The sequence below is a fragment of the Anopheles aquasalis genome, chromosome 3 (genome assembly GCF_943734665.1).
Source record: "Anopheles aquasalis chromosome 3, idAnoAquaMG_Q_19, whole genome shotgun sequence".
Lineage (NCBI taxonomy): Eukaryota > Metazoa > Arthropoda > Insecta > Diptera > Culicidae > Anopheles > Anopheles aquasalis.
This window is the reverse complement of record NC_064878.1, coordinates 2,707,501-2,731,500: the sequence shown is the minus strand read 5'-3', so window position 1 is coordinate 2,731,500 and position 24,000 is coordinate 2,707,501. Positions and strand designations below refer to the sequence as shown.

General features: G+C 47.8%; 1 protein-coding gene across 4 annotated transcripts in view; it reads right to left on the bottom strand.

Annotated features, from left to right (window-relative positions):
• Positions 1–24,000, bottom strand: part of LOC126579256 (G protein-coupled receptor kinase 1) — a 76,793-nt gene that overhangs the window by 15,620 nt on the left and 37,173 nt on the right. For all 4 annotated transcript variants that reach the window (XM_050242683.1, XM_050242686.1, XM_050242685.1 and 1 more), the window contains exons 3-4: positions 18,056–18,132; positions 16,897–16,970 (exon numbers count right to left, since the gene is read on the bottom strand). In XM_050242683.1, the coding sequence (XP_050098640.1) occupies positions 16,897–16,970; positions 18,056–18,132 (151 nt within the window). The remainder of the gene's footprint in view (positions 1–16,896; positions 16,971–18,055; positions 18,133–24,000) is intronic.

Sequence of the window (24,000 nt, the reverse complement as noted above, 5' to 3'; positions counted from 1 at the left end):
ACAAAGTTGAAATTTCCGGTCCAAAAGCGAAGCATCCGAAGGAAAACAGAACCGGGAGACAGTGGCCATTCCGGTCAATGTTATGATTCTCGGAGTGCCATAAACATATCACACCAATGAGGTGCTTTGTGGTGCTGTGGGCCGAGGGGTGTTAAACTGAAAGAAAATTTCATTCGTCGTCCTGCTCTAGATTCGCATGTTTGCGGTTGTTCCATCATTCTGTCGTTCCTTCGGGGCGCCCTGTCCTCACTTCTATTCCATAAAACCACGACTCCATGGCCTGCTGCCCCTTCGGGTTGAGTCTAGCCACGAGCGAACTGAGCTACCGCTAAGACAAAGAAGCAATCAGATGATCAGCGTAGATCCGGGCTACTGGGACTGGGACTGCGAGCGTTGCCGTGGTGATTTTATTACTGCTGATGGTTGGTTGTTTGATTTATTCCTTTTCCTTCGTTTGTGTCAGCGTATCGTGTGATGGCAGCTGGGGCTGCCCAAGATGACAAGATGGAGATTCCAAAGAACTGGTAGCGCCGCACCAAACGATAAAGTTAAAGCGTCGTTAATGGTGCAAACCAACCATCTGGATTGAGGGTATTCGTTCCATTCTCTAGAGAGAGAATGGCTATTCTTTATAACAATACCGTACAGCGAGTTACAGACGTTGGTAAAATAGTTCTATCATTCGAACGTTGAACCTCTTCTACGGAATTGGCAGAAACTCAACACCTTTAGTTGAGGGCCAATCACTCATAAATGTAAAGCAACAAGTAAAGATCCTGACGCAACAGGATGGAAACTTAACGCCAGCGTAGCACACGCCCGAAGGCGTCAATCGGAAGCGAACATTTGACTTTTCACACAGCATCCGTCTTCAGGCGGGAGCGAAACGTCGATACAAGAGGAAACCGGGGTAAAATTGAGTGAAAATGGAGGTCGCTGCTACGGATGGTGGAACATAACGAAGCGCCACAACAAGCTTCCGCGACAAAAACTCCCACAGGGCATCCGCGAGGAGACATCTTCTCTGAATGCTACAGTACTTGATTATCGCGTGAAGCTACTCCCAATCTTTACTAAATGTTTCGTTGAATTTTGTAAGGCATTTCACTGATTTCTCCAGACTCCACAGTTGCTGGCTTGAAGGAATCTTGATCACGAGTTGAGACTTTATGTTTTATGCAATTCACTTTCAATGCAGTAAAAGTTTCGTCACGATTACTGTGCTATGATGGCGTCCTCAAACCTCGGATTGAATTCCTTACCCAGTCAGCCATCGCTGAGCCAAACGGGATTGAATTCAATGAAACCAACCTACCGTAGAGCAACGTTGGCAACCGACCGTGTGAGATAATACCCGGCTATACCGAGCGGCGCATTTGCGTCCGCCTGGCTGTGCTGTACTGTCTGCCATCGTGCCAAGGAACACGGATTGGAAACTATTTATAGCAGCCACCTTAACACTCACTTCCAACACTGCGCCAGCGATTGGAGAACCGTTCTTGAAGAGGTTTTCTTTTCCATCCTTTATCTGTGTATGGGTATGAGAGTTGCCTCAACGGGATCATCGTACCGGGGACCCGGGGGCGTTTGATAACGGCTCGCAGCTCGAAGATCTTACGCCAAAGACTTCAAGCACTTCGAAGAGAGTTGTGGTTCAATGAATTCGAGCCACAAGCGCGTGAAAGTGAATTTAGTAGTGATGGAAAGGTTTAAACTTTTCGGACTATTGGATACATAAATCACTCGCTGCATGATTTCAGACTGCTGAACATCAGACAGACAGAACGCTCGCCTCAAATCAAACATTCTACATCCCGAATGATTGTGTATTTTCGTTCTATCGAAGCTTATTCCACAAAAAGGCACAATATTAACACAAACTCATTTTTCAGAGTCCTAAACCAACATAACGAACAGTGGAAACATCTGAAACTATAAGCAACATCCATGCCTGGTTCATCCTGGCGCTGCGCCGACGAGAAAGTTATATCCCTCACTCACGGATCGTTGTTTTTTCCACGAATAAAGAAAGATTTCAATATTTGAAAGCGCGCACTCGCGTGTGAGGAAGAGAGAGAGAGAGAGAGAGAGAGAGAGAGAGAGAGAGAGAGAGAGAGAGATCTATCATCCGGTGAGCTCCCTGGCAGCTTTGGTGCCGATCATAAGGCCGACAAGTCGTTCAATTTGAACAGTTTATCGCCCGAAATCCAGACCAATTTTCTGCTCCATCGATCGATGGCGATGGCGTCGTGAAGTGATTTTCCGTGCCGTTGCACCTGACTGAGCGCACCCCCGGAGATGGTGCTCCCGGTGCGAAGATTTACGTGTTTTTTTTTTGTTGTTGTTCTTTCCAGGTCAAGAGAGATCAGAAAATTATTTATTTTTTTCTGCAAATCCCGAATGGTCAATGGTGATGTGTGGTGCAGTCGACGGTAATTAGGACACCTGGAAATGCCCTTATCCTCACTCCACGTGTTGCAGACAACAATGGCGAAACGAGAGAGAGAGAGAGATGGCGAACGCCCTCGTTACGTAGTAAATCGAATAAAGTCCGGGAGGAACCGTGCCGTGGCGTGGCGAAAGTTCATTTAGACATCTGCCGCTCCGTTGTTGGACCAACTAATTAAGACCCTCACCGAGGCTGTTGCCCTCTCGGTCTGTGAGTCTCATGGTACATGGGTGCAGGTGCGCGAAACCCTGCTCGCCACGATGGCACCGTACAGTGAGGTTCTTGCACGCAAGCACGGAACACGGAAGCACAGGAATCGTCTCCGGAGGCACCACCATGATCCAAAAAAGGTGCTAAAATATTTATAATCATCCTGCACGAACACATCCCTGGTGCACATACACGGTGGCACCGTGCACCTGTGGAAAGACGCATTAATAACGCAAGGCAGGATCCTCGTCGTCGTCGTCGTCGTCGTCGTCGTCGCTTATCTCGAAACGTGTGGCCAACGATACCACGCGATGTGTCTGCCGATGTGGAAAGCGATTACCGGACCGCCGTTTCACCGGTCCGTTACTCACTTCCGCCACGGCCCTGGTCCCTTTCCAGCGTCGAGATTTTCGCTCGATAACAAAACCAGGCCAGGAGTTGGGTGGCGGCTGCGGCACCACGGGCAAGCGACGTGTGGCGTCTGTTAATCGTGTCATTGTTTGGAGTGGTTAGCTGCACCGGGAGAGCTTAGAGAGCTTTTCAACTCCTTAGAGAACGTGTACAGCACCGTGTGCACCGGAGCTGCTCGCCTCGTCAGGCCACATTTCGTCGGTCCGCTTCGAATAGCTAATAGTCTTAGTCTGTGAAGCTCATTCGACATTTTCTAACTCGTGTTGAATGGTTTTGTGACATGCAGACGAACGTTATCGTCGTTGGTGGCAGACCATTGCCTGTCTGCTTTCTCATGCAGATCAACTTTTGTGGCTAAGCTGAGGTTCAAATGCATTAATGCATTGTAGATAACACTCACGTAAATGGGAACGAATTTCTAACATCAACCGAATGCATGGATGTAATGGAATTACTTTTGCTTTTACTGAAGTCCTTTTTTTGCTTCTTGTCATACTAAATGATAATTTATTTTATGCAAAATGCACATTTTCTTTCTTCCAATAATGCACTTACGATGGAGATAAGGAATTGCCCTAGAGGTAGCAGAAGAACGCAAATGTCTTTTCAATAAATCACTTATGCTCTGTTGGTGCTGCTGGTTCTGGGAAAAGTGACATTTCTTTATGCATCTTCATCGACCTGCAGCGGTTAGCCTGTGCTCCGCCAGCATCAAAAGGAGGTCAAAGGAGGGAGCAGTAATGGAAAATGGTTATCGTTCTGGTTCTGGTTAAAGGACACTCTAACTATCTTTATGCACTGCGTACTAACGCCGTCGTCTTGCTACGATCCCTGGCAACAGAATCGCCGATCGAACCCCGACGAAGATAGATGAAATGAAGTAGTCGTAGGTAATGGACGGGACCTACCATTGGCCACCTCGATCAACTGATGAAGATTTATGAAACTGCACCACCGACCGGAAACTATTCATTCCTTCATGCGCCAAGATTAATCGCTTACCGTGGTAGAACCCGCAAAGTCCCAAGCTACCGTAAACGATTGGTGGTTGCCACCCCTGTTATCGTATACGATCGATAATTGAACGGGGAGCTAGCGGTAGTTTACTGACCCCCCCATCTGATGGTCCCATAAAAGGGCAAATTTAAAAGATGATTCCCGATAATAAATCTCTTGTGAGGTGATACTGCAACGGCTACTGTGCATCGTAGCAGCCCTTGTTGAAGAAAAAGACAAGGCCTAACTTGATTAACAAGATCCTATAGCCATTTAGAGTGCAATCAGGGCGGCACTGAAAGCATTCTCCACCGCAAATGGAGGCGCCCGAGAGCTAATGGAGGCGCCAGGTAGCTCACGTTTTTTTTTTTGCTTTTTTTCTTCAATTGTGGTGCTTCCTGTGTTGTAATAAACCCAGAAACATGTTTCAAATGAACCTAGATTCCTTCTTATGATATTTCTTAATACCATAAGAAATCAAATAAAATTACCAAGCACTGACTGACTGTAATTTTCCAGCATTTCCCATGAAACAGTGAACAGAAGGAAAATCTCCCCCCCACCATCTAGGCCGCTCTGTTATGCATAAAACAGCCGCAGCCTTGGCTCAGTTTTCCGCTCCCAGCGTTCCACCAAATATGATGATGCATTATTCAATATGCTGCAGCAGGAACTCTTTTTATGCTCCCTCTCTCTCTCTCTCTCACTCTGTCTCTCTCTCTCTCACTCTGTCTCTCTCTCTCTCACTCTCTCTCACTCTCATCCCATTCGCCTTATCGCATCGACCACACCGGAGACGACGGTTCTTGTGCGAACTGCTGCTACATTTTCAATGCAAATGGAACACTTCTTTATGCTACGCTTTTGCTGCACAATCCAGCACCGCACACCGCCACCACCGCTCACCCTGTGTCCTATCTTCGTAAACATCACTCATTCTGCACCTGCCAACGTAACCAGAGCAAAGACCGTTTCATTGCGGACGCGAAGATGGGTTTTCCAATTTTTACCTTTATGCGCGTGCCCCCCCCCCCCCCCCCTCCTCCACCAGGGAAGCCACCCACTCTCGTTTCATTTCGCGTCTCTCGTTGGCGTCGGCTGCACCAACATTGCTTTTCACTTTTCATTATTTTGATTGAAGGAAAAATCAGCGCAAAGTAAACGGACAGAGCTGCTGCTGGCAAAGCAGGCGGCGGTGAAATAGTTTACTTTGGCTTGTCATTCTCTTCGAATGGGTGGTTGGTTATGCTTTTTTATTAGCTTTCACGGGTTTTACACTTCCTTTTTTTCTTCATTTTGAAGCGAAAGCACCTGGCGCGTTAGATGATGGACTTCTGGTGGTTGGTGCGAAGTGATCTTGGGAAGTTAATATATCTGTACGAATGGAACTCTAGCTAATAAAGCGTTTCTTGGAAAAGATGCAACATTTTTCCCAATAACACTTTGTCGGTAGTTTATGTAACGCTTATTCGTTCCTGAAACTCCTCTATTTTTAACACAACTTCACTGATGCCTCATCCAGGCACTGCTTAGCATTTTGACCAACGTGCCGTGCGCTGAATGCCGATGGAAATGCACTTAACATGTTACAAGATTGTCATGTTGCAAAACTCCCGATACCTTACGGGCGAAAGTGTACCGGCAGCCTGCAACCAGCAGATAGTAAATCGATTCCAAAGAGCCCAAACCATGAGCATGGCTTGCGTACATAGCAAACACATGACCAAGTCCGGGAGGGAAATGGCTGAGCGTTTGTCTTCCCCGGGGGTCTCCAAAACTTGCCAGCTCGTACGCCACGTGGGCGCCGAGAGGAATTCCAAGAGGAATGTTTCTTGCCTCCGAACCCATCCACAAACTCGCCTCACCATCCATTGTGGGCGCTGTGGGTAAACGAATGCCAAGCAGTGTGGCCAACATTCGTTCGGGCGAGTTCCCGGAGAGCACATCGGATCGATGCGTAGGTGATGCAGATCCGAGCACCGCAAACGGAAAGATAGACAGTGCCACGATGCAGTTGATGCTTCCGGGTAGAGCAGATGGCGTTACAGCACAACATGCAGTCGTAACGGATCGTTGGGAACGAAAGTTTCTGCGAAATCACGCAACGACGGTGAGGACGAATAGGTGAAGGAGTTGCGGTGGGACACAACAATGGCAAAACGTTGTTATCATTTACCTTTGGACCCTGCCAGTGTTCTCCTATCCGCATCGTGCATGGTACCGGAGAAGACATCTAGAAGTCCCAAACTTTATCGTGAACAAGAGAGAAAGAGAGAGAACGAGGCCAACTAGGAGTGCACGCAAACCAAAGCAGATGCTTCGTTGCCGAAGGTCGACAGGAAACGCAGTAGCAACAGCAGCTGACGCTTCTTGCTACGAGAGTTTGCTTCCGAGAGTAGAGATAAGTCCGGGAGGGAGTTTCTGATGTTCGGAGTGTTCCCCTGTGGGACACTTACAGTATATTTCAAACAGAGCGCATAGCAGATTGAGCAGATTTGTGCATTAAGAAGATGCGTGCGTCAAGGACAGCTTTCCATGTCGCCCTAGGTGGCCATTTGGGTAAACAATCTTTATGCTTATCATGAATTAAACAAAAGGCACCATTTTAAACGCCGAGCGCAATCACTACATCTTGTTACGGAACGTAGTTACTGTCCAGTCGTAGCTTAGCCACACGTCTTTGCAACTACAGCGATCTGTTAGCGAAGCGGAAATTAAAGTGTCATAGTGTCCTGTGCGATTAGCGAGCAGCAAACGGGAACCATGGAAACCGCATTCGTTTTCTGCTCAGCTTCTACAAACCCGGGGTTGCTGCGAGTGAGTTTCCAGGAAACCATTTCTTTTCCCGGAGATTTTGTTCGCATAGCAAGCATCTCTCAATCACGAAGCGATTTACAAGTTCGTCTAGGGGAATGTTCGTAGGAAATGGATTACACTTCCAGACCGCGGATTAACTCCTAGACGAAGATTGCTGGATAAGAGAAAACGTATAATTTCCATCCCACCCATTTCGTGGGAAAAATCTCTCCCAAGAGTTCCTTCTTTTGTTTGGCTGGAATATTAATCACACAGCGGAATGCGTCGTCAATTGTCTCGATTCCAGCGAAACGTCTAAAATTTAATTTGTATGCTTCATTCCATTACAGGACTGAGAAATCGATTTTAGGACGCACACATACAATTGCGTATAAAATTCAAATCGTATAAAATCATACCAAATGGAGAAGATTTATGTAGATGATTTAAAGGGAACAGGATCACTTTGTACCCTATTATTTAGCACAAAAAATGCTTATAAGGGTTTATACACAGCAAAAGGATCCACAGTTCACATCGAACAAGTACTAATCCTCATCGAGCAACAGTCTCCATCTCATGTGGGGCAATTGAATTGAGACCCTTCCAAGCGAATCAGATATTCAGTAGCACCAACGAAAGCTTAACGAATCCTCTCACCATGAAGACCATTAAGGCATTAAGGCTTACGATGCGGAGTGCACTTCCAAGAGTGGTTTTCGAGCTGATGGGCTAGTGTCACCTCTCGTGTGGCGGCCACTATTGTGCCACCACTCAGCACCACCCTTTTCTCTCTTCAGCTTCTGCTTCTTCGCAGACCCCGAAGAGACTAAAAAGCCGTTTCGTTGAATTGCTTTTTGGAGTTCAAATTAACGGGCGAACATTGGCGCCACAATTGCCTCATCACAGTTTAGCTACTGCCTAAGAGGCACGCTGAAGTTGTTACCATTTAGTCCAGATCTGTCGCTCTCGAGGGCGAACCATTGTGAAACCGTTACGCTTAGGATACCAGGACGAGCGCATCCAGTGGTAAAGGTGTTTCATTTTAAGGTAGAGCTTTAAATGGGTTCCCAGAGCGAGCACTCGCAGAAAACTAAACACTGAGGCCATGGCCCTGGAGACGTCGATGACGTTGATATCCACTTTCCTACTATTTACCACCGAATTGTCCCACTACTGGTGAACCTCATTCATGGAGAATACTGCTTCAAATTAAGCTTCCATCACCCACGGACAAAGGAAGCGGTTATGGTGAATCATTTCCACACCAAGAAACTCTTTGGTCTTGGGCTTACCACGGAACACGGACCTTGTACTGCCGCAGTGAAGCGACGCTCACTAATAGAGTTGTAATTAAAACTTTTCATTCGATTCGAAACAAGGTGAAGCTCGACTCGAGATGGAATGAGCGGACAAAGTTTGGGGGAAAAAGAATTTATCACGAGCCTTGAACCCCCCGGGACGTAGTGCCATTGCTGAAGAGATGGCTCTTCAGGTGGGCCTTGTCCTTGTTACTTAATTTATCTCGCCGTGACTGCTTGACAGAAACAGCTTCTTGCTGAAGTAACAGAAGCGTGACCGGTGGGAGGGGGGGATGAGAGTTTTCAGAGTAATTTTCTCCGGAAAATGCTTTTGTTCCTAGATTGCCTGGAGGGGGAGAAATGCACGTCGTTCTAATGGCATTCGAAAGGAGTACAAAAACAAGTTCCAACTAAAATAATGATTTGTGACCCCGATGTAAGTAGTGCTCATAAATATCCTTCCAGCTCACAGAGCAAGAACGGAACCAAATCGAATATCCTCGAACCATTATCGACCAAATGACCGCGACACGAAGCGATTCCAACGGGGGGTCGTTTGGAGTTGTTTTTTTGGGTCACGGAAGCAAATCATCTCGATGCTTCTCGGTGCTGGTGGTGGTCGTGAGAACAACCTCTGCACTTCCACCTCACCGTGGACAATCCGGGTTGGAAGCTCGTGGAATGTGTCTGTTTGCGAATCGAGTTTAGACCGGCCCCGGACTGCAACGATGAGATGTAATAAATTGCAGAAAACATTCTGCGCTCTCTCGGTCTCTCTCTCTCGTCGCCTTGGTCGCCATCGTCCTTGTTCGTGCTTAAGGAGCCGGCAAGTAATAAATTCCCTGTGGCCTGTCCCTGTGGCCTGTCCCTGTGGCCTGTGCGACCATCGAACACAAGAAACTATCCCTTTTCCCATTCTTCTCCTTGCTGGCTTATCTAGCGACACCGAGCACCTCCTGTTCTTTGGACCACGCGATAAGGGACGAAATCGAGCGCAAACCCAGGGCCAAGCCGACGGGAAATGGAGCGAAACTGGAGCCGTACCACCGGAAGGGTGTGGAACAGACGGAGAGCGACAGAAAACTTTCGCTCCACCCTAATTTATACAACTTGCCGGGCCGGTCGCGATAACTTATTCTCCTGCCAACGTGTCATAAAAAAAAAACAGTAAGCCAACCGGCAACCGGAAACCGGACCGCCACCCACCAGCGACGTGGAACTCATAACGGAAAACAAAAAAAAGGAAAAACTTAATTTTAAATTAAAATCAACTTTTAAACTGCACGAAAGTTTGTGACAATTCGTTCGTGCGAGTGGACGGGACGGGGACCTTTGTTCGATTTGAGGTCCGCTGTTACCGTGGTGCGTGGGAAAAGCGCGTGGAAAATGAATTGAACTGAGATGAAAAAAGACGAGTAGCATGGGGGGGGGGGGGGGATTCTTTTTTCTCACGTTTAATTTTCACCTTCACCACAACGTTGCCAATGACTACAGTGAACGGAAGACCAGCTGGCAACCGGACCGTAGTCCTGACGCAAGACAAAAAAAAACGGTAACGAAAAGTGGGCCACGACCAGAGGGGGAGAGAGAGAGAGAGAGAGAGCGAAAAAGAAATGGAAAACTATCATTTCCGCAAATCGTTTACGAAACTCTCTGTCTCTCTTTCTCTTTCTTTCTCTTTACAAAGATCCCTGGAGGCCACCGTGATGTAAAAAGGGGCGAACTAGGATCCACCCGGCAGCGAAAACCAGCGACCAGTTTGTTTTCATTTTCCTTCTTTTCAGTGAAAAACTCAAATCGCCATCGTCATCGGGCGTGGAAAGCAGCGGTGGAGCGAGGAAATGAGTTCCCATTTCCGTCCATTACACCGGCGTCCCATTCCTTGTCTCGTCCTCACCGGCCCTGGATCCAAAAAGGAATGGATCCGCCACTCGGTCGGTGGTCCCAGGGACTAATGAAATGGACCAGAACATAAAAGCAGCTCGCTTCTCCGCTACGCAGTGGTCTTTCTTCTTCACCTGATGGTCACAGTAGCCGCCGGAATGGTATATCATCCTAGAGCCCGTTGGCAACAGCGAGTAAACGGTGCGACCGTACCGCCTACTGCTGCTGCTGCTGGTGGTGTTATGGATGGCCTGCTGCCACGAGCACGAGCAAAAGAAATGTCCCAACGCGACGTGACACCGCAGATGATGATCGAGATTGAGGAATTAAATATGCAATCGGCAAAGACACGAAACACAGACTCGGTGGATGCCGTGAATGTCGTGTCCGGTCATCAGTTGACATTCCGGGAAATGTCAAAACCGTCGGTATTCATCCGTCCGGGACCTTGAAGCTCATGGATGGAGGACACGTTAGAGAGAGTGGTTTTGAAGTGGAAATCACTCATCTGTTATCAGCGTTTCCGTGCGAAAAAAACCAAGATTATTTGCTTTTTTAGACGTTAAGATTAATTGGAAATTATACTAAGTTCATCTAAACTGTTCCTTGAGTATTATAGATATTTTTTTGTAATTATTTTGGATTTACTTGATGATGATTGAAGAAAATTTAGCAAATGGTTGGTTTCAGTATTGGCAACTAGATGATGAGGAATGATTTCAAGTAAAAGACGATCGATAAATAGATGATGATTTTATTTTGAGATGGTTTCGCATATCATTTCTTCTACCATTACCTATTGCTTCCATCTATCCCGTACCGCATTGATATGGAATCGAAAATTCCCTCTTCAATTATCCTGAAAGATCCCTCGGGAAAGGATTCCTGTTTTGCGAAGCATCCCCAACGGACACTCAGAGAGTTCAAAGAAACAGAGCTACCATCGTGTTACCAATACATGTGCACTGTAGTGCCGCTTCATTGGTAACCAAAGGACTACTGGATATGCTCGTGCAACGCTGTTGATCGCCTCGAGTGTGCCTTCCGTCCAGCGGAGCTGCAGGGATCGGTCTCTTTGTACCAATCAATCTCTTTTCTTTGTGTGAAAGGAAAATGTGATATGAAGCTGAACCCCGGGGTATCCCTCTCTCCCTCTCTCTCTCTCTCTGTCTTTCTCTTTTTTAGCAACCACGATCCTCATAAAAGAACAGAAAACCCCTCCGGTCAGCAGCAAAATAACGATAAGGGCCCTCTGGATCGGGCGTTTCATAGTTTCAGTTCCACTACAAGCCACCAACAATTGTGGGACTGTTCCTGCTATTGAAACCCTGGGACTTGGCCGTTCCTGTATGTAACCCGTACCGTAATTTTCACTCAACAAAATCCTTCGAGTGCTCACTGCTCTTGCTCAACCCTTTGGTATGCAAAAAGAGAGACCTTTCCCGGCTTTTCGACCATCCGCTTCTTTTGAATGAAACTTCGACATACACGCGCTGCGAAGCCTACGGATCCGTATGGTGGAATTTCGAGGGGCCATTTCAATCCCCGGGGCCATTCGAAGTCCATCAGCATTCAGCAGACAGGATCGAACACGTGAGTAAACACTGGTGCTCGTGGTATTTCGCCGGAGGGGATTTTTTTTTTTTTTTTGGTACACAATTTCCCGCTACTCGACCAAAAAAGTGGAACCGAAGCCAATGCTTCGGTATAATCAATATGGAAAAGACCTTTTCCTTCTACCGCCATCACAGTGTGCAGACCAGACACAGGTGGGTCTACACATAGGGTACCGCGATCTTCGTAGCACTACGCTTCAACAACACAACTCCGCTCCGGATACCAATTTCAGTTATTGAATTTCCCCCCCAAGGCCAAAACACAGCATCAGGCCGCCTTGTGGAGGCCGCACTTGTGGTTTCCGTTCGCCGGGACCGGGGTAGCCGCCAGAACCATTCGTGGCCAGATTGCCTTTGCCAGCGCGGTAGTGGTTGGTGCCCAAAATTCGCTTTTACCTTCTTTTCTTTTTGTGGAAAACAAAAAAAACCCTGGCTGGCTGAAGAGCCGCCGTGCGCCGGAAGTGCGCATCAACTCTTTGTTTGAATCGGAATGAAAAGGACCACCGGAGAGCTCGCACCGGGCAGGATGTGCGACTAGAAATTGCACATTACCATCATGATTGCGTTCGGTGTAGGGCGCCCGATGGTTAGGGGCCTTTCTTTGCTGCTTCATTTTTTTGTTTTCTTCCTAGCTTTCAATCAGTCTCTGGCACAGCAGAACAGAGTGGAGGCGACACACTGTAACGGAATATAATCCCGTGCTTTTATCTGTAAATCCAGTTTCCCAAAATCAGAGCCTTAGCGAGAAGCGAGTGAGAGAGAGATAGGTGGAGAGATAGTGTACGGATAAAATCAGAAATAAATAGCGTGGATAAAACAGCTAATCAGGATCGTTATCTTCGCTCGCATCATCGCTACGCTTCATCGCTGTCCGCCGATGTGATCTTTCGTCGAGTTTCATCGCAGTGCGTTGCGAACAAACCATTTTGGTTCGTAGATGAGCGTCAAGAACATGAGCACACAATCGTCGCCGCTACTGCTGCTGATAAACATCGGCAATTTGTCGCGTTTTGCTCGTCCAAACATTCACATACATGCAGGCACGCACACGAGCTATGTTGGTAGATAATTCAATCGAAGCAGCACCAGCGCTCAGCTGCTGTCGTTGCTTGTGCTTGTGGCCACTTTAGGCAGTTGACATTCATTTTCACCATTAAGGGCATGACAGGCGTGCGAGCGATCTCGCGCGATCACGCGAAACTGGATCACCATCGAGCGAGCGAGCGAATGCCTGCCGTTTATCATCGTTGGCGGTGGTGGTGGCGGTGGCAGCGGTTCGAACACTCGCGAAGGCGCAGTCTACTCCAAATCGGCAGCTGTCACAGCAGCAGCGAATATGTGGTGGCGCTAAAAATAATTAAAAGCGACTCAACGGCGACCGGAACGATGCGCTTGCCACATCGCTCGCGATGACATTCGACCTTGATCACGTTGCCATTGGTTATCGGCGGCGGCGGTGGTTGTTGTAGAGGGTTTTTTTTTTGTAGCAAAATGCCTTGTAATCACAATGGCCTTGTTGTCGCTCGGAAGTGGATCTTAATTCGTCGGTCGCAGACTCCGCAGCGCATGCATGACCCCATGGCCGCACGTTCAAGGGCAAGGTTTCGTGCTGTGCGAGGGTGTTTTTGCCAATCCGCCGATCCAAGCGTGCCGCCCGCGTCAACGAGCATAACAACCCATTTGTCATACTTATCACAATTTTGTCGCTCGCAACGATTTATCATACCTCAAGTCTCGGTCTCGGGCATGGGAGCCATTCCTCCAGTTAGCTAGCTGTACGTCGAGCGTTGGATTCGATTTCGAGTATTCGCGATGAGGTTGAACATCTGAGACAACGAGTGAACCACTGATGCGGTATAGTTGTTTCGGAATCGAAGAATCATTCGCTTCACTCTCTTGACTTCTGGAATCCGTAGGAAAGTAAAACTTTTCCGATTTCACACGATCGATTGGCGATTATTGTTGTTGCGAAAGCTGTCCTATAACTCAACCACCACGTGACAACCTGATCCCATTTATCAAGCGACTGTTCGTTCCCCTGTCAAGCCCCTTCGCGGTACAGCGATCACGGAACACGTGGTTGGCGAGGCTTCTGGTGTCGGCACTGCGTTAACGGGGATGAACGCGACACCAGGAACCGAAGATCGGTTGAGAAGTTTGCGGCAAAACGAAACAAACAAAAGGTTGATTGGCTGAATTGGCAAACCAAGCAAAAAAAAGGAAAGGGAAAGCTAACGGATGCTGTGTGAACGTCGGTCTCAGAGGAACAGAGTAGAGTAGAGAAAAGGAAGAGTAGAGCGCTTGGTTGGTGTGGGTTGAGTCGTTAACGTGCGCCACACCTAAACAAGCAACGATCAACTAATTTGCATTTAAATGAGAAATTTTACATCTTCAAACAGATCGCGTGCGCTCTCTCACTCTCTCTCTCTCTCTCTCTCTCTCTCTCTCTCTCTCTCTCTCTCTCTCTCTCTCTCTCTCTCTCTGTCTCTTCATCTTCCTCTCCATGACTGTCCTCCTCTTGCTATGACTTTACACCTTTCTTAGGTTTGTCCGGGAACTCCACACACCGCACACACACCACACCCGTAGGCACCGGATTTCCGTGGGTTGCAAACAGGTAGCAACGGCAACGACGACGGTGACGACTACACGCGCCGCCATCCATGGCCATCTTAGCCGCGTGGTTCCGCGTACCGCCGGACCACATCGAGAAGGCGGCGCGTTGTCAAATGCGGTTTCTGTCATCTGTCAGCTGCAGGGTCCGAAACGTGAAAGTGATACCCCAATTTGAACCATCGTCAGCTTCGGTTTATTAGTCGAAAAAGTGACGTGTTTACAGTATATTGACATCCAGTAAAGTGTTTGCGAAATAAAATGGATTTTTGTATGGAAAAAACCACAATATCGCAACCGAAGCCTTATTAGTGAAGGCCCTTCAGAGCCAACAGAATAATTTTGTCGGCGCTGTATGGCGTCGTGACAAGCTGGTCGTTAGAAAATTAGCTCGCAAGTGGAATGTAATATTTACGAAAATAAAGATAATCCATTTCAGACGATGATGATTAGAGCTATGAAACGTTTCTACTGATCTGCAGCTCAATTTCCCAACAAAGAGCATTCCTCCAGCATTGGATCTGATTGTGATAAAGCCGAACAGAAGGAATTCCACGAATTCACTCTCGATATTAGAACTCAGACTCCACGGCACTTTCACTGAACCGATAATCCACTCCAAAAACGGTGAAAGCCGGCGTGAGAAGCGCGCTTTTATGATCTAGCTTTTGATGTGTCTCCGGTTTTTATGATCGCTCGTTAAGGAGTTTTAATCATAAAAAAAACGAACGCCAAATGGGAATGCCCATCATCTCATTGCCTCCATCTCTCGTCCTCGGTTCCGGGGACTGTTTTTAATGATCCAACGCTTCTTCTAGGAGCGCGTTATTCGTTTGCATAATATTTATTCGCGCAGCAGCAGCAACAACAATTCAGAAAAAAGCTAAAACATTAGCCCGATTTATGGTTTCTGGCAAAATCGCAAAACGAAACAATTCGCCCATTGACAGCATGGAGAGCGTGTGTTAAAGCGCGAATTCCCTCGCATTCCCTCGCACTCGCATTTTTTTTTTTTTGTTTCGTGCCTGGGCAGAAAATGGCGCAGCCAAAACCACACCACACATGCACACGGAGAGTAGCTTCTTGGATTTGGAAGGTTCCAAGACAATGGCGAAAGCGCAAAGTACAAGCAGCGTCCTTCGTCCTCAAACACCTGCAACCGACTGACTGCGCACGAAAGGAGCGCAGAGGCGGTGGGATCTGGTTGATGCTCTTCCATCTAATCCTGGCATTTTCCCGCGAAACCTTTTGTTTCATTTTGATTCACGCTCGAAATCGAATAATCCCACTCGGTGCCGGTGGCCTTTGTAGGACGATAGGTGCCTTCTGCCAGCCCTTCTGAAGTGCTCGCGGCGCGTTGGCGATCGACGGTCGACGGACGGATCTGGAAATCCTTCGTTCACCAAACCCACCAACACTAAGGTGATGGTGGATGCTGCTGCTGCTGCTGCTGCTGCTGCTGCTGCTGCTGCTGCTGCTGCTGCTGCCATGTCTATTCATTCTGAATCAACTCGATCCCCTTCCAAAAACACGCATACAAACAGCGGTGGGATTAGTGACGTGCATGACGCAAAAAGGACCGGCACAACGACCGGCCACTAGCAACAACAAACAGTAAAGCACACGGTGGTCCTTCCACCAACCGCCACCAGCACCCACTACCAGTACCAGTTGGTTAATCTCTCCGGCTCCGGTGCAGGAAGAAGCCGGAGAAGCTTAGCAACGTTCGCTCGTTAGGTCGTCTTCGACTTTCGGCTTTCGTAATTTATGAGTTCTGCACGAGTGAATAATCGCCAGCGGGCGATCCGGGCGTTGAATCTTGGGCCGAAACCCCGGCCGGAGGGGTGGGGGGGGGGGGTGCCGAAACGAATCCATCAGCCTACGAACACCGCAGGACTAGAGGGTGTAGAGAGGCGTTTCCTTTCGACCTGTTCGGATCCATTTAATTAGCCCTTTCTCCGACTCCGCCATTCGCTTCTGGGGATTTTCGACATGTTACTGATTCGCCACCGCTGGCTTGTTGTATGATTTGTTCTCCAGGATGTTGGCCACACCGCGCAATCGGATCCTTTGAATACGAGTCCAATCGGATCGTTCTCGAATGCTGCCAACGACAAACGATTGCGTGTTGCACTCGTAAAACGCTCGTCGTTAGGCGCTACTACTCGTATTAATTATTGTAATCAGCATGTCCTGCCCGGCCGACAATCCATCCACCACCGAAATGTACCCTTTTCCGAACGTGACAAGTGGCATAGTCACGCACGTGGACGCCAGTCCCGCGGAATCTGCTTTATGGTCGGCTCTACCGGAAATGATGCAATCATAAACCCGCTCGTCTTATCGTGAGCCACAAAGTAGGGGTTGGTGGCCACGGAACCAGAGGAACGTTTGTAATATTCTACCCACGGAGGCTTGAGGGTTGGTCGTATCGTGGGGAAGTTTTCACGTGGGTTTTCCGTTGCTTTCGTTGTCTTATCGAAAATGGAATTACTTGGCACCGTACGAAACTGCCGTGCTCGTCCGGGAGAACGAAAATTATAATTAAGAGACCGCTAAAGGTACTGACGGAACGCGAGCGAACGCGTGGCTAAAGAACACTGAACAGCACTTGACATACCTCTTCGTAAAACTTCAGATGTGGTACCGGTTCCTCTGACACGTTGTCGCAAAAGTCTCTGAATAGAAGGTATCCTGTAAGAGAGAGGAGAAGGGGGATTATGGAGAGCATAATTTAGTAAAGAAGATAACATCGCTACAAGATAGTACGTGGTGAAACTCTGGTTATTAATTTATAAATGGAAACTGGAAAGGATTGCTCGCTAAAACGAGGACTACTTCAGTAACTTCCAGAGCTGCGAAAAGATTATTTCTCTGGTTTTATTCTAACAGCATCCTTGAAGATAAAAAGAGATATTAAAAGAAGCTAAAAGAAGAGCGCTGCCTGTTCATAATTTATGATCTACTCGATGCGTTGCCAATGCCATCTGGCCTTTGCCATCTTCCCTGCTCACTACTAATCGACTAATTACGCAAATATTTTGCAAGAGCATCATAAATTATTCCAAACAGCACAAGAAAAGAAAAGAAAAAGCGTGCAAAAAGCATAATCCATCGCAGCGCGTCAGCAGCAGTATGACAACGTGCTGCATTGAGCAAGCAGCTTGCAAGGCTTGCAAAGTAGTCTCCCCGCCCGTTCCCAAGGAAACTGGCATGAGAAGGTCACACAAAAAAGGAACGCATCGAAAGGATACTTGCTCTGAACAGGGCAAGGGTGGCTGCCGAACATTTTCTTCATAGTTGACGGCATTGCTTGCCTCTGATAACGGCATTTCTGATGCTTCGATGGACCCGTGGAGTGGAGCGAGAGGGCGAAAAGGGTATAGTTACAACAGTAGCAGCTACTGCCGGCTTCGTTCGCAGTTCGTGAAGACAAGTGACGTTGAATAATGGTCCGTGAAGAAGCTTGGCCACTTCACTTGACCTTACATTACGTTTACGGGCGTCAAGAACGTTGTCGAACGGTTTTCGGTTTTCATTTTTGCTTGCGAATATTCTACGGTTGCAGCTATGCCAAACAACAACAAAAAACACTTTAAGTGCAGTCCAGAATGCATAGTTAAGAGCCCTAAAAAGCCCCTGGTTGGTAGCACAAAAGTTTCTAAATTATGGAGCAGCGTGTTCCCTATCGAAGCACCACGAAATCATCGTCATTTGGCAGGCATGAGCTGAGCATGCAGTTGGACCGACCGGCCAAACAATCTGTAAATTGCACTTACCTAGTACTTGGTTGAATATTTTGTCAAAGTTGACCTCGTTCTCCTTTTCCAGATATTTGTGCATCACGCTCCGGACACTGTAATGAAAAAGGAAAGAGAAGAAAAAAGGTTACCCACCAAAAACAGTCACATTAGATTTTCAATTAACGACACACGAACCGGACGCACCGGACCGGCAGAGCCCATCAACGGGTTACGGTTATCATCACGCACGTGACGATCATATTCCTGGGGCGATGGAACTGAGTATGCTTGCCTCGAAAGGTTGCTGATCACTACTTCTTCTTCTTCATCCGTCTGTTCTTCTCCTTCTTCTGTTTCTGCTAGGGTCAAAGGGTTTAGTCAGCCAAATGTTGGCTTTACATATTCATGGAATATCTTACGACACTGTCTGGAGCACCATGGCCATTCTGCTTTTGGCCAGCAACATTTTTGAATTGTAAATTTCCCCCATCCCCTTGACGGCTTGGCCTCTAGTGCACCACCGGCTGACATGGCAATCAAGGCAGAGAGCCAACCCAATAAACGTCCATTCCCGGGATCCTGCGTGGCACGTACACCGGTGACGTGGGAGGGAAGGGCGAGGTACCATTCATAATTAATTAAACTCAAAAGTCCAACCACACTTGGCCGCAACGCACACACACCAGCGCGCGTTCATTTGATGACATAAAAACGGATCCATCCAGGGACGGCACTACTGGCAGCCACCGGATTCGCTATTGTCAGCAAAATCACGTAACACCTTCAGCCTCGGCCCGAAGAGGGAACCTAGGACTCTCAAGGATCTACACCTCCTAATGGATGATGTTTCCTTCGGTCTTGCATGGCCGGAGATGATGACAACGGGGACGACGATGGGAATTGCTACCACTACTGGCACCGTTCAACAAAGTTGTCGGTCTCACGCGGCCCAACGGATTATTAATTACTCAATTCGGGCTCGGGCATCTCGTCCTTTCCTTCCTTCCGATAATCCGGTCCCTACGCGATCTGTCGAGTGTCGTCTGCGTTGATGACACCACGATCCCTTCACCGGAGCAAGGAGTTCATTATAAATTTCATTAATAAGTTAAACTTTGCGTTCGAATTCCGCCCGAACCGGGAGCCGAAACGGGTGTCGATTAATTTTTCACAAACCGATCACTTTCCTGATAAATGTGGGAATTCGCTAAACTCTGTTCGATGCTCGAACTCGAACTCGAAGCAATGAGAAGACAAGCAGCGATCCGATCCGTTCAGTCAGGAAGATAAGGCTTACGGTGATGCTGATGCCGATGATGACGATTCGGAATCGAGTCCCCCTCCCAGGGCAAATAGATTGGCAGCCGTCAGCCGTGGGATGGCAAATGGGATCAGGACCTCGGTCGGTGTCGGTGCTAGGTAGCGGAGGAACCGCGGTAGGGGTTCTATTGACTGGCTAATTACCACGGAGCGCCATTACCGCGAAACATGAACGCGAAGAGCGCGCTGTTTTGGGGGGGGGGGGGGGGGGGGGGGCAGGACTATTTATCATCCTCGTTCGACTCCCGTCCCCGGGGGGAAAGGGGACGAGGCAGGTTCCGGTTGAGGTGTTCTCCAATTTCATAGTAATTTCACTAAACTAAATGATTCCCCTGTGTAGCTCTAATGATACGATATCAATCTTTCATTCTGCGGTTGGCATTGACTCGTTCGCTCCCGGATTAAAAGCTGCCATCAGAGGGCCAGGCTGCTTTTGAAGTGTATAAATCATTTTCGGGATTTTTGGGAAGAGAAGGAAGACTGGCTGGAGGTGAAGAATGGCTCTAATCGATATAATGCTAAACGAGGGGGCGCAAATTCTCAAGAACCATCCTTTTGCTGCTAAATACCTTGTTTTGCGGTTCGCAAGCAGTTCAGCAAGAGTTAATTTAGCACAAAGGCTGTTTAGCACAGTGGATTGCTTTGCTTGACAACCGTTTAAATAGAAACAGTTGACACTCTCTTGTTCATCTAAGTAACCATTGCCAACCATTGACGCTCTCTAGTCCAAGTCATTGCCTTCGTTCGTCTGCAACATTGTGCAGCTATTCCGTGTTCCGTTCCTTCACCGTAAAGTAGGGCCAGTGTACAGTGAGTCATCTCGTGTGATCGAACACACACGCTCCGGCCACCTACTTGGCTGGTGTCGATTTCAGGGGGTAAGTAGCGCCAAGAAAAAAAACCACCCTAGGGGCACGAAAAGAAGCTGCATATCGAGCGGCTGTGCTGTGTGTCCATCAAAAAAATGCCACCACTGCCTGAGGCCGCCGCGTGGGCGGTCTGCAATTCGAAAGCAAACAATAAAAAAAAAACAACGTAATGGCATCTTAACCTCACCAACGAGCTCCATCTCGACCACTCACGCACACACTCGCTTGAGACACTTGTGGCATGCGATTATTGTGTCCTCCGAGAGGGTACCGGAAACCTGTTCCGTCTGGGTTTCTTTTTTAATCATGAATCATCACGCTGGCTGGTCGGCGTCGCCATTGAGTGTGGGGCACACGCGGAGAAGTAGGAAACGGAGAGGACCGCAAAAATTGCAAAAATTAAATTGAAACTTTCACCAGCAGGTATGGGCCACGGAGGATCAACACCTTTACGGCAAGTGACAACCCTTGCAATGATTTCGTCGGCATGAACCAAGCAACCGCTGGAACATCGTTGGATTGCTTTCTTTTTTTGTTTTTTTTTTCGCGAAGATCGTCTTAGGCAGGTACGTGTTTATAAAATTTCGTTTCAACGCAATTGATTTGCCTAATTCCCGTAAGGCATTCCTCCGGTTCGTACATTAGTCCACGGAGGTTACAAGAGATTAACTCTCTATTTCATGTTCTAAAGAACTGACAGACATTGTTTAAGGGAGAAACATCGGTATTTTCGGGCCAGAAAAAGGCCCGTTTTTGACGATTTTTTGTTACGTAACCATTCAACTTTATTTTTCAAGTAAATGGCATATTAATCTACAACTTTTGAAGAATATTTGGTATTATTTTGAGCAACATTCATTGAAATATTAATCCATGCCATCAAATTTAGGCAATCTTGTCTTCGAAAAGATACTTTGCTGGTGCCCATCGTAGCAACATGACGGGTCATCTGAACTATACAAATAGATATTCGCTAGAAAAAACTGCCATAAAAAACGAACTTTACAGATTTGTTTAAAAAAAAGTATAAACAATTTTAATGATATCTCGACGAGACTACCTGGCAAAAAGTGTACAGATTATGTGTTAAAAATTTCAAAACTATCGGCCCAGTAGTTTTTACGGTACGATGGGCACCGACTTTGAAAACGTTGGTTTTGGGAAACGCTTTTCAAAGTAGCGAGCTGCATGGAGCCTTGTATGAAAGGCAAATTCTCAAAAATCTATAACTTTGTCAGTTTTGTTTCGATTGATCCAAAATTTTTACACAATGTTCTTGAAAGGATCTGTATTCAGGGAAAAATGTTAAAAATATGTGTCGCAAAAAAAATTAAATACCGAAGTCCCCCCTTAATCCAACGCGCGGATTGATTCCAAACAACAGTCATAAGCCTCATTGGTTCGGTTCTTCTCTTGGGGCTAATTGAATCATCAACACCACCTATCAGTAACGTAATATCTGCAATTTACAAGCACGCGAGAGGACGCCCAGGACGTCGACAGCGTCAATCCTGTCACTCGAGGTCAAAATCGAAGAAAAAAGCGCGCCACAACACCTACACCGTGGCGACTCTGGCGAAGGGTATCTGGAATGCAAATAGAATCGACAGCTTTCTGCTAAATTGATTAATCGAACACACACACATAGCCCCCGCGTGCGATGAATGATACGAACGCGAGAAGCGCCGCATGCCACAAATTGAACCTGTCGCTCAATGCGCGTCCGTTCGTGCGTGTTCCCCTTGCGCGGGGTGAAGGAGTAGGGCGGAAGGAAAGCAAATTGAACGGCAAGGCGCATCTGCACCATGGCAATGCACCGATGATGGACCACGAGGCTTCCTTGACGCTGGCTTGATGCTACTCGCTACTATCAGCATCATCCATCCATCGCACAGACCCGACGCGATGTTCGTCCGTTCGTCGGTTGGCTACAAGTTTTGCTTGATACATTCAACGTCAGCGACCGGAGTCCAGGGGGTGGCCGCGTTAGCGTGGGCGTAATTTAAAGTGAGCATCGGCTTTAAAGCCGTCAAGCCAAGCACAAGCACACGCGACGCAGGATCGCTTGCCCAGGGATATCGGGTTCCACTCTTGTTGTCAGAGCCACTTGCCCAGCGGGCTTGAAGGTTCATTCACCAACGTGCAATAGACGCGCAAGGTGGTGGTTCCGGTTTGAAGTATCATCCAAGAAGCAGAAAAAAGGGAGGGGGATCGTCGTCGAGCAGCACTTTTGGATTCTGGTAGCATCCTACGCAAATTTGCATTAAATTTCAACTGATTGCAAGTCCGGATGAAGGGTTCATCTTGCCGTTGGCGTCGTCGTCGTCTCGATTTTAATAGTTACTCAAATTTCATTTCCATTCGTCGTATGCTTGTGGGTTTGTGTATCATCCAACGCACCGGGAAGGTTCAGATAACGAGCATGTTGGGCGTACACTTTTTAGCAATGCGATGTGGGTGGTCTCTATGCTACCGGCCGTCCGTTACGCTTCAGATCGATTGAATGGGATCCAAAGGCCACGCCGTAGAACCATAGAGATCCTATTGATCCAACATGGAGTCCGCTTTTTGGCCATTAGTGTTCAATCATTTGCGGTACCGCGGTACGTAAATGCTTCAAGTGGCACAAAGTGACACGCTCAAACACTGTCATCGATTGCCAATCATAACCAGCATTCAGTATACAATGGGGAGTGCATTTGAATTCAATCTGTTTTCGTCCAGAACTTCCCTTCCCCCTCCCGGGCAAACGCCTCATGGAGGCGCAGTAACTTCCGCTGTTGAGAGCTCAACAAAGCACGCTTGCAGTGTCAACGACAGTCGCCTGTCAGGAGTTGTCTCGGGGCGAGAAATCCTACGACATGTAGTAGGAAGAAAATGCAGGAAAATTGTTTCGAAACTAGTTCGACATCTTGCTAACGAACGATCCAGTCTGCACGTATTGCTTACACAAATCAACAGACGTTGGATGCAGAACGAACGAAGGACTCCCTCTCGTCTGCCTCAACAACAATCTGCAGTCGGAAAAGTGATTGTTGGCGTCCGGAAAAAAAGAAGAAAAGTATAATTCAAGAACTCAACTCAACAAAAAGGCTACCGGGAGAAGCCCTAACAAAACCGGGGGGCCGATAACGATGCTACGTTCATCCATACATACTCGTGCTTCATTCATAATGAGCTACCGTGGTTTTTCAAGTGATCTTGTGCGTCTCAACAGACACATAGAACGCTGTAGGGCACGGTGAAGGGCGTACGTAATGGGGTCAAAGGCGAGCTATTTCCGGACAAAATGGCCAGCTTGGTCGCAAAACACGGAAACACGCTGATGCTACTGCCGCCGCTGCTGCAATCGTTACTTCATGTCGCGCAGCATAAAGAATGTTACCTTTCCCGGGGCGGGTGGAGCAGGAGCAAGGTAGTGGCCAACCCGAAACGATCTCCGGTACTGTCCGGAATGGCCCACCGGAGACCCGTTTGCTTCATTACCGAGCGCAAACGAGTAAAGCCAGTCCTGACCTTCGCCTCCGTGATGGTGGCGGGTGTCTGGGATTTTTGTTTTCATTTTCCTCGTTTGTTGAATGACACCCTTGAGAAGAGCGAGTTGGCTCGGTCAGCCGGTCCGGCATGGGAAAGCGGGGCCAATTAGTTTTTATTTCGCCGTCCCGGGAAAGACCGGCCGGCCATTGTATATCCTCAGTGTGCCCGTATAATCCGGCAGCAAAATTGAATTCCCAGACATTCAGGGTGGAATTTTTGACGCCATTCCTGAAAATGCGTCGCCAGCCAGCCAGC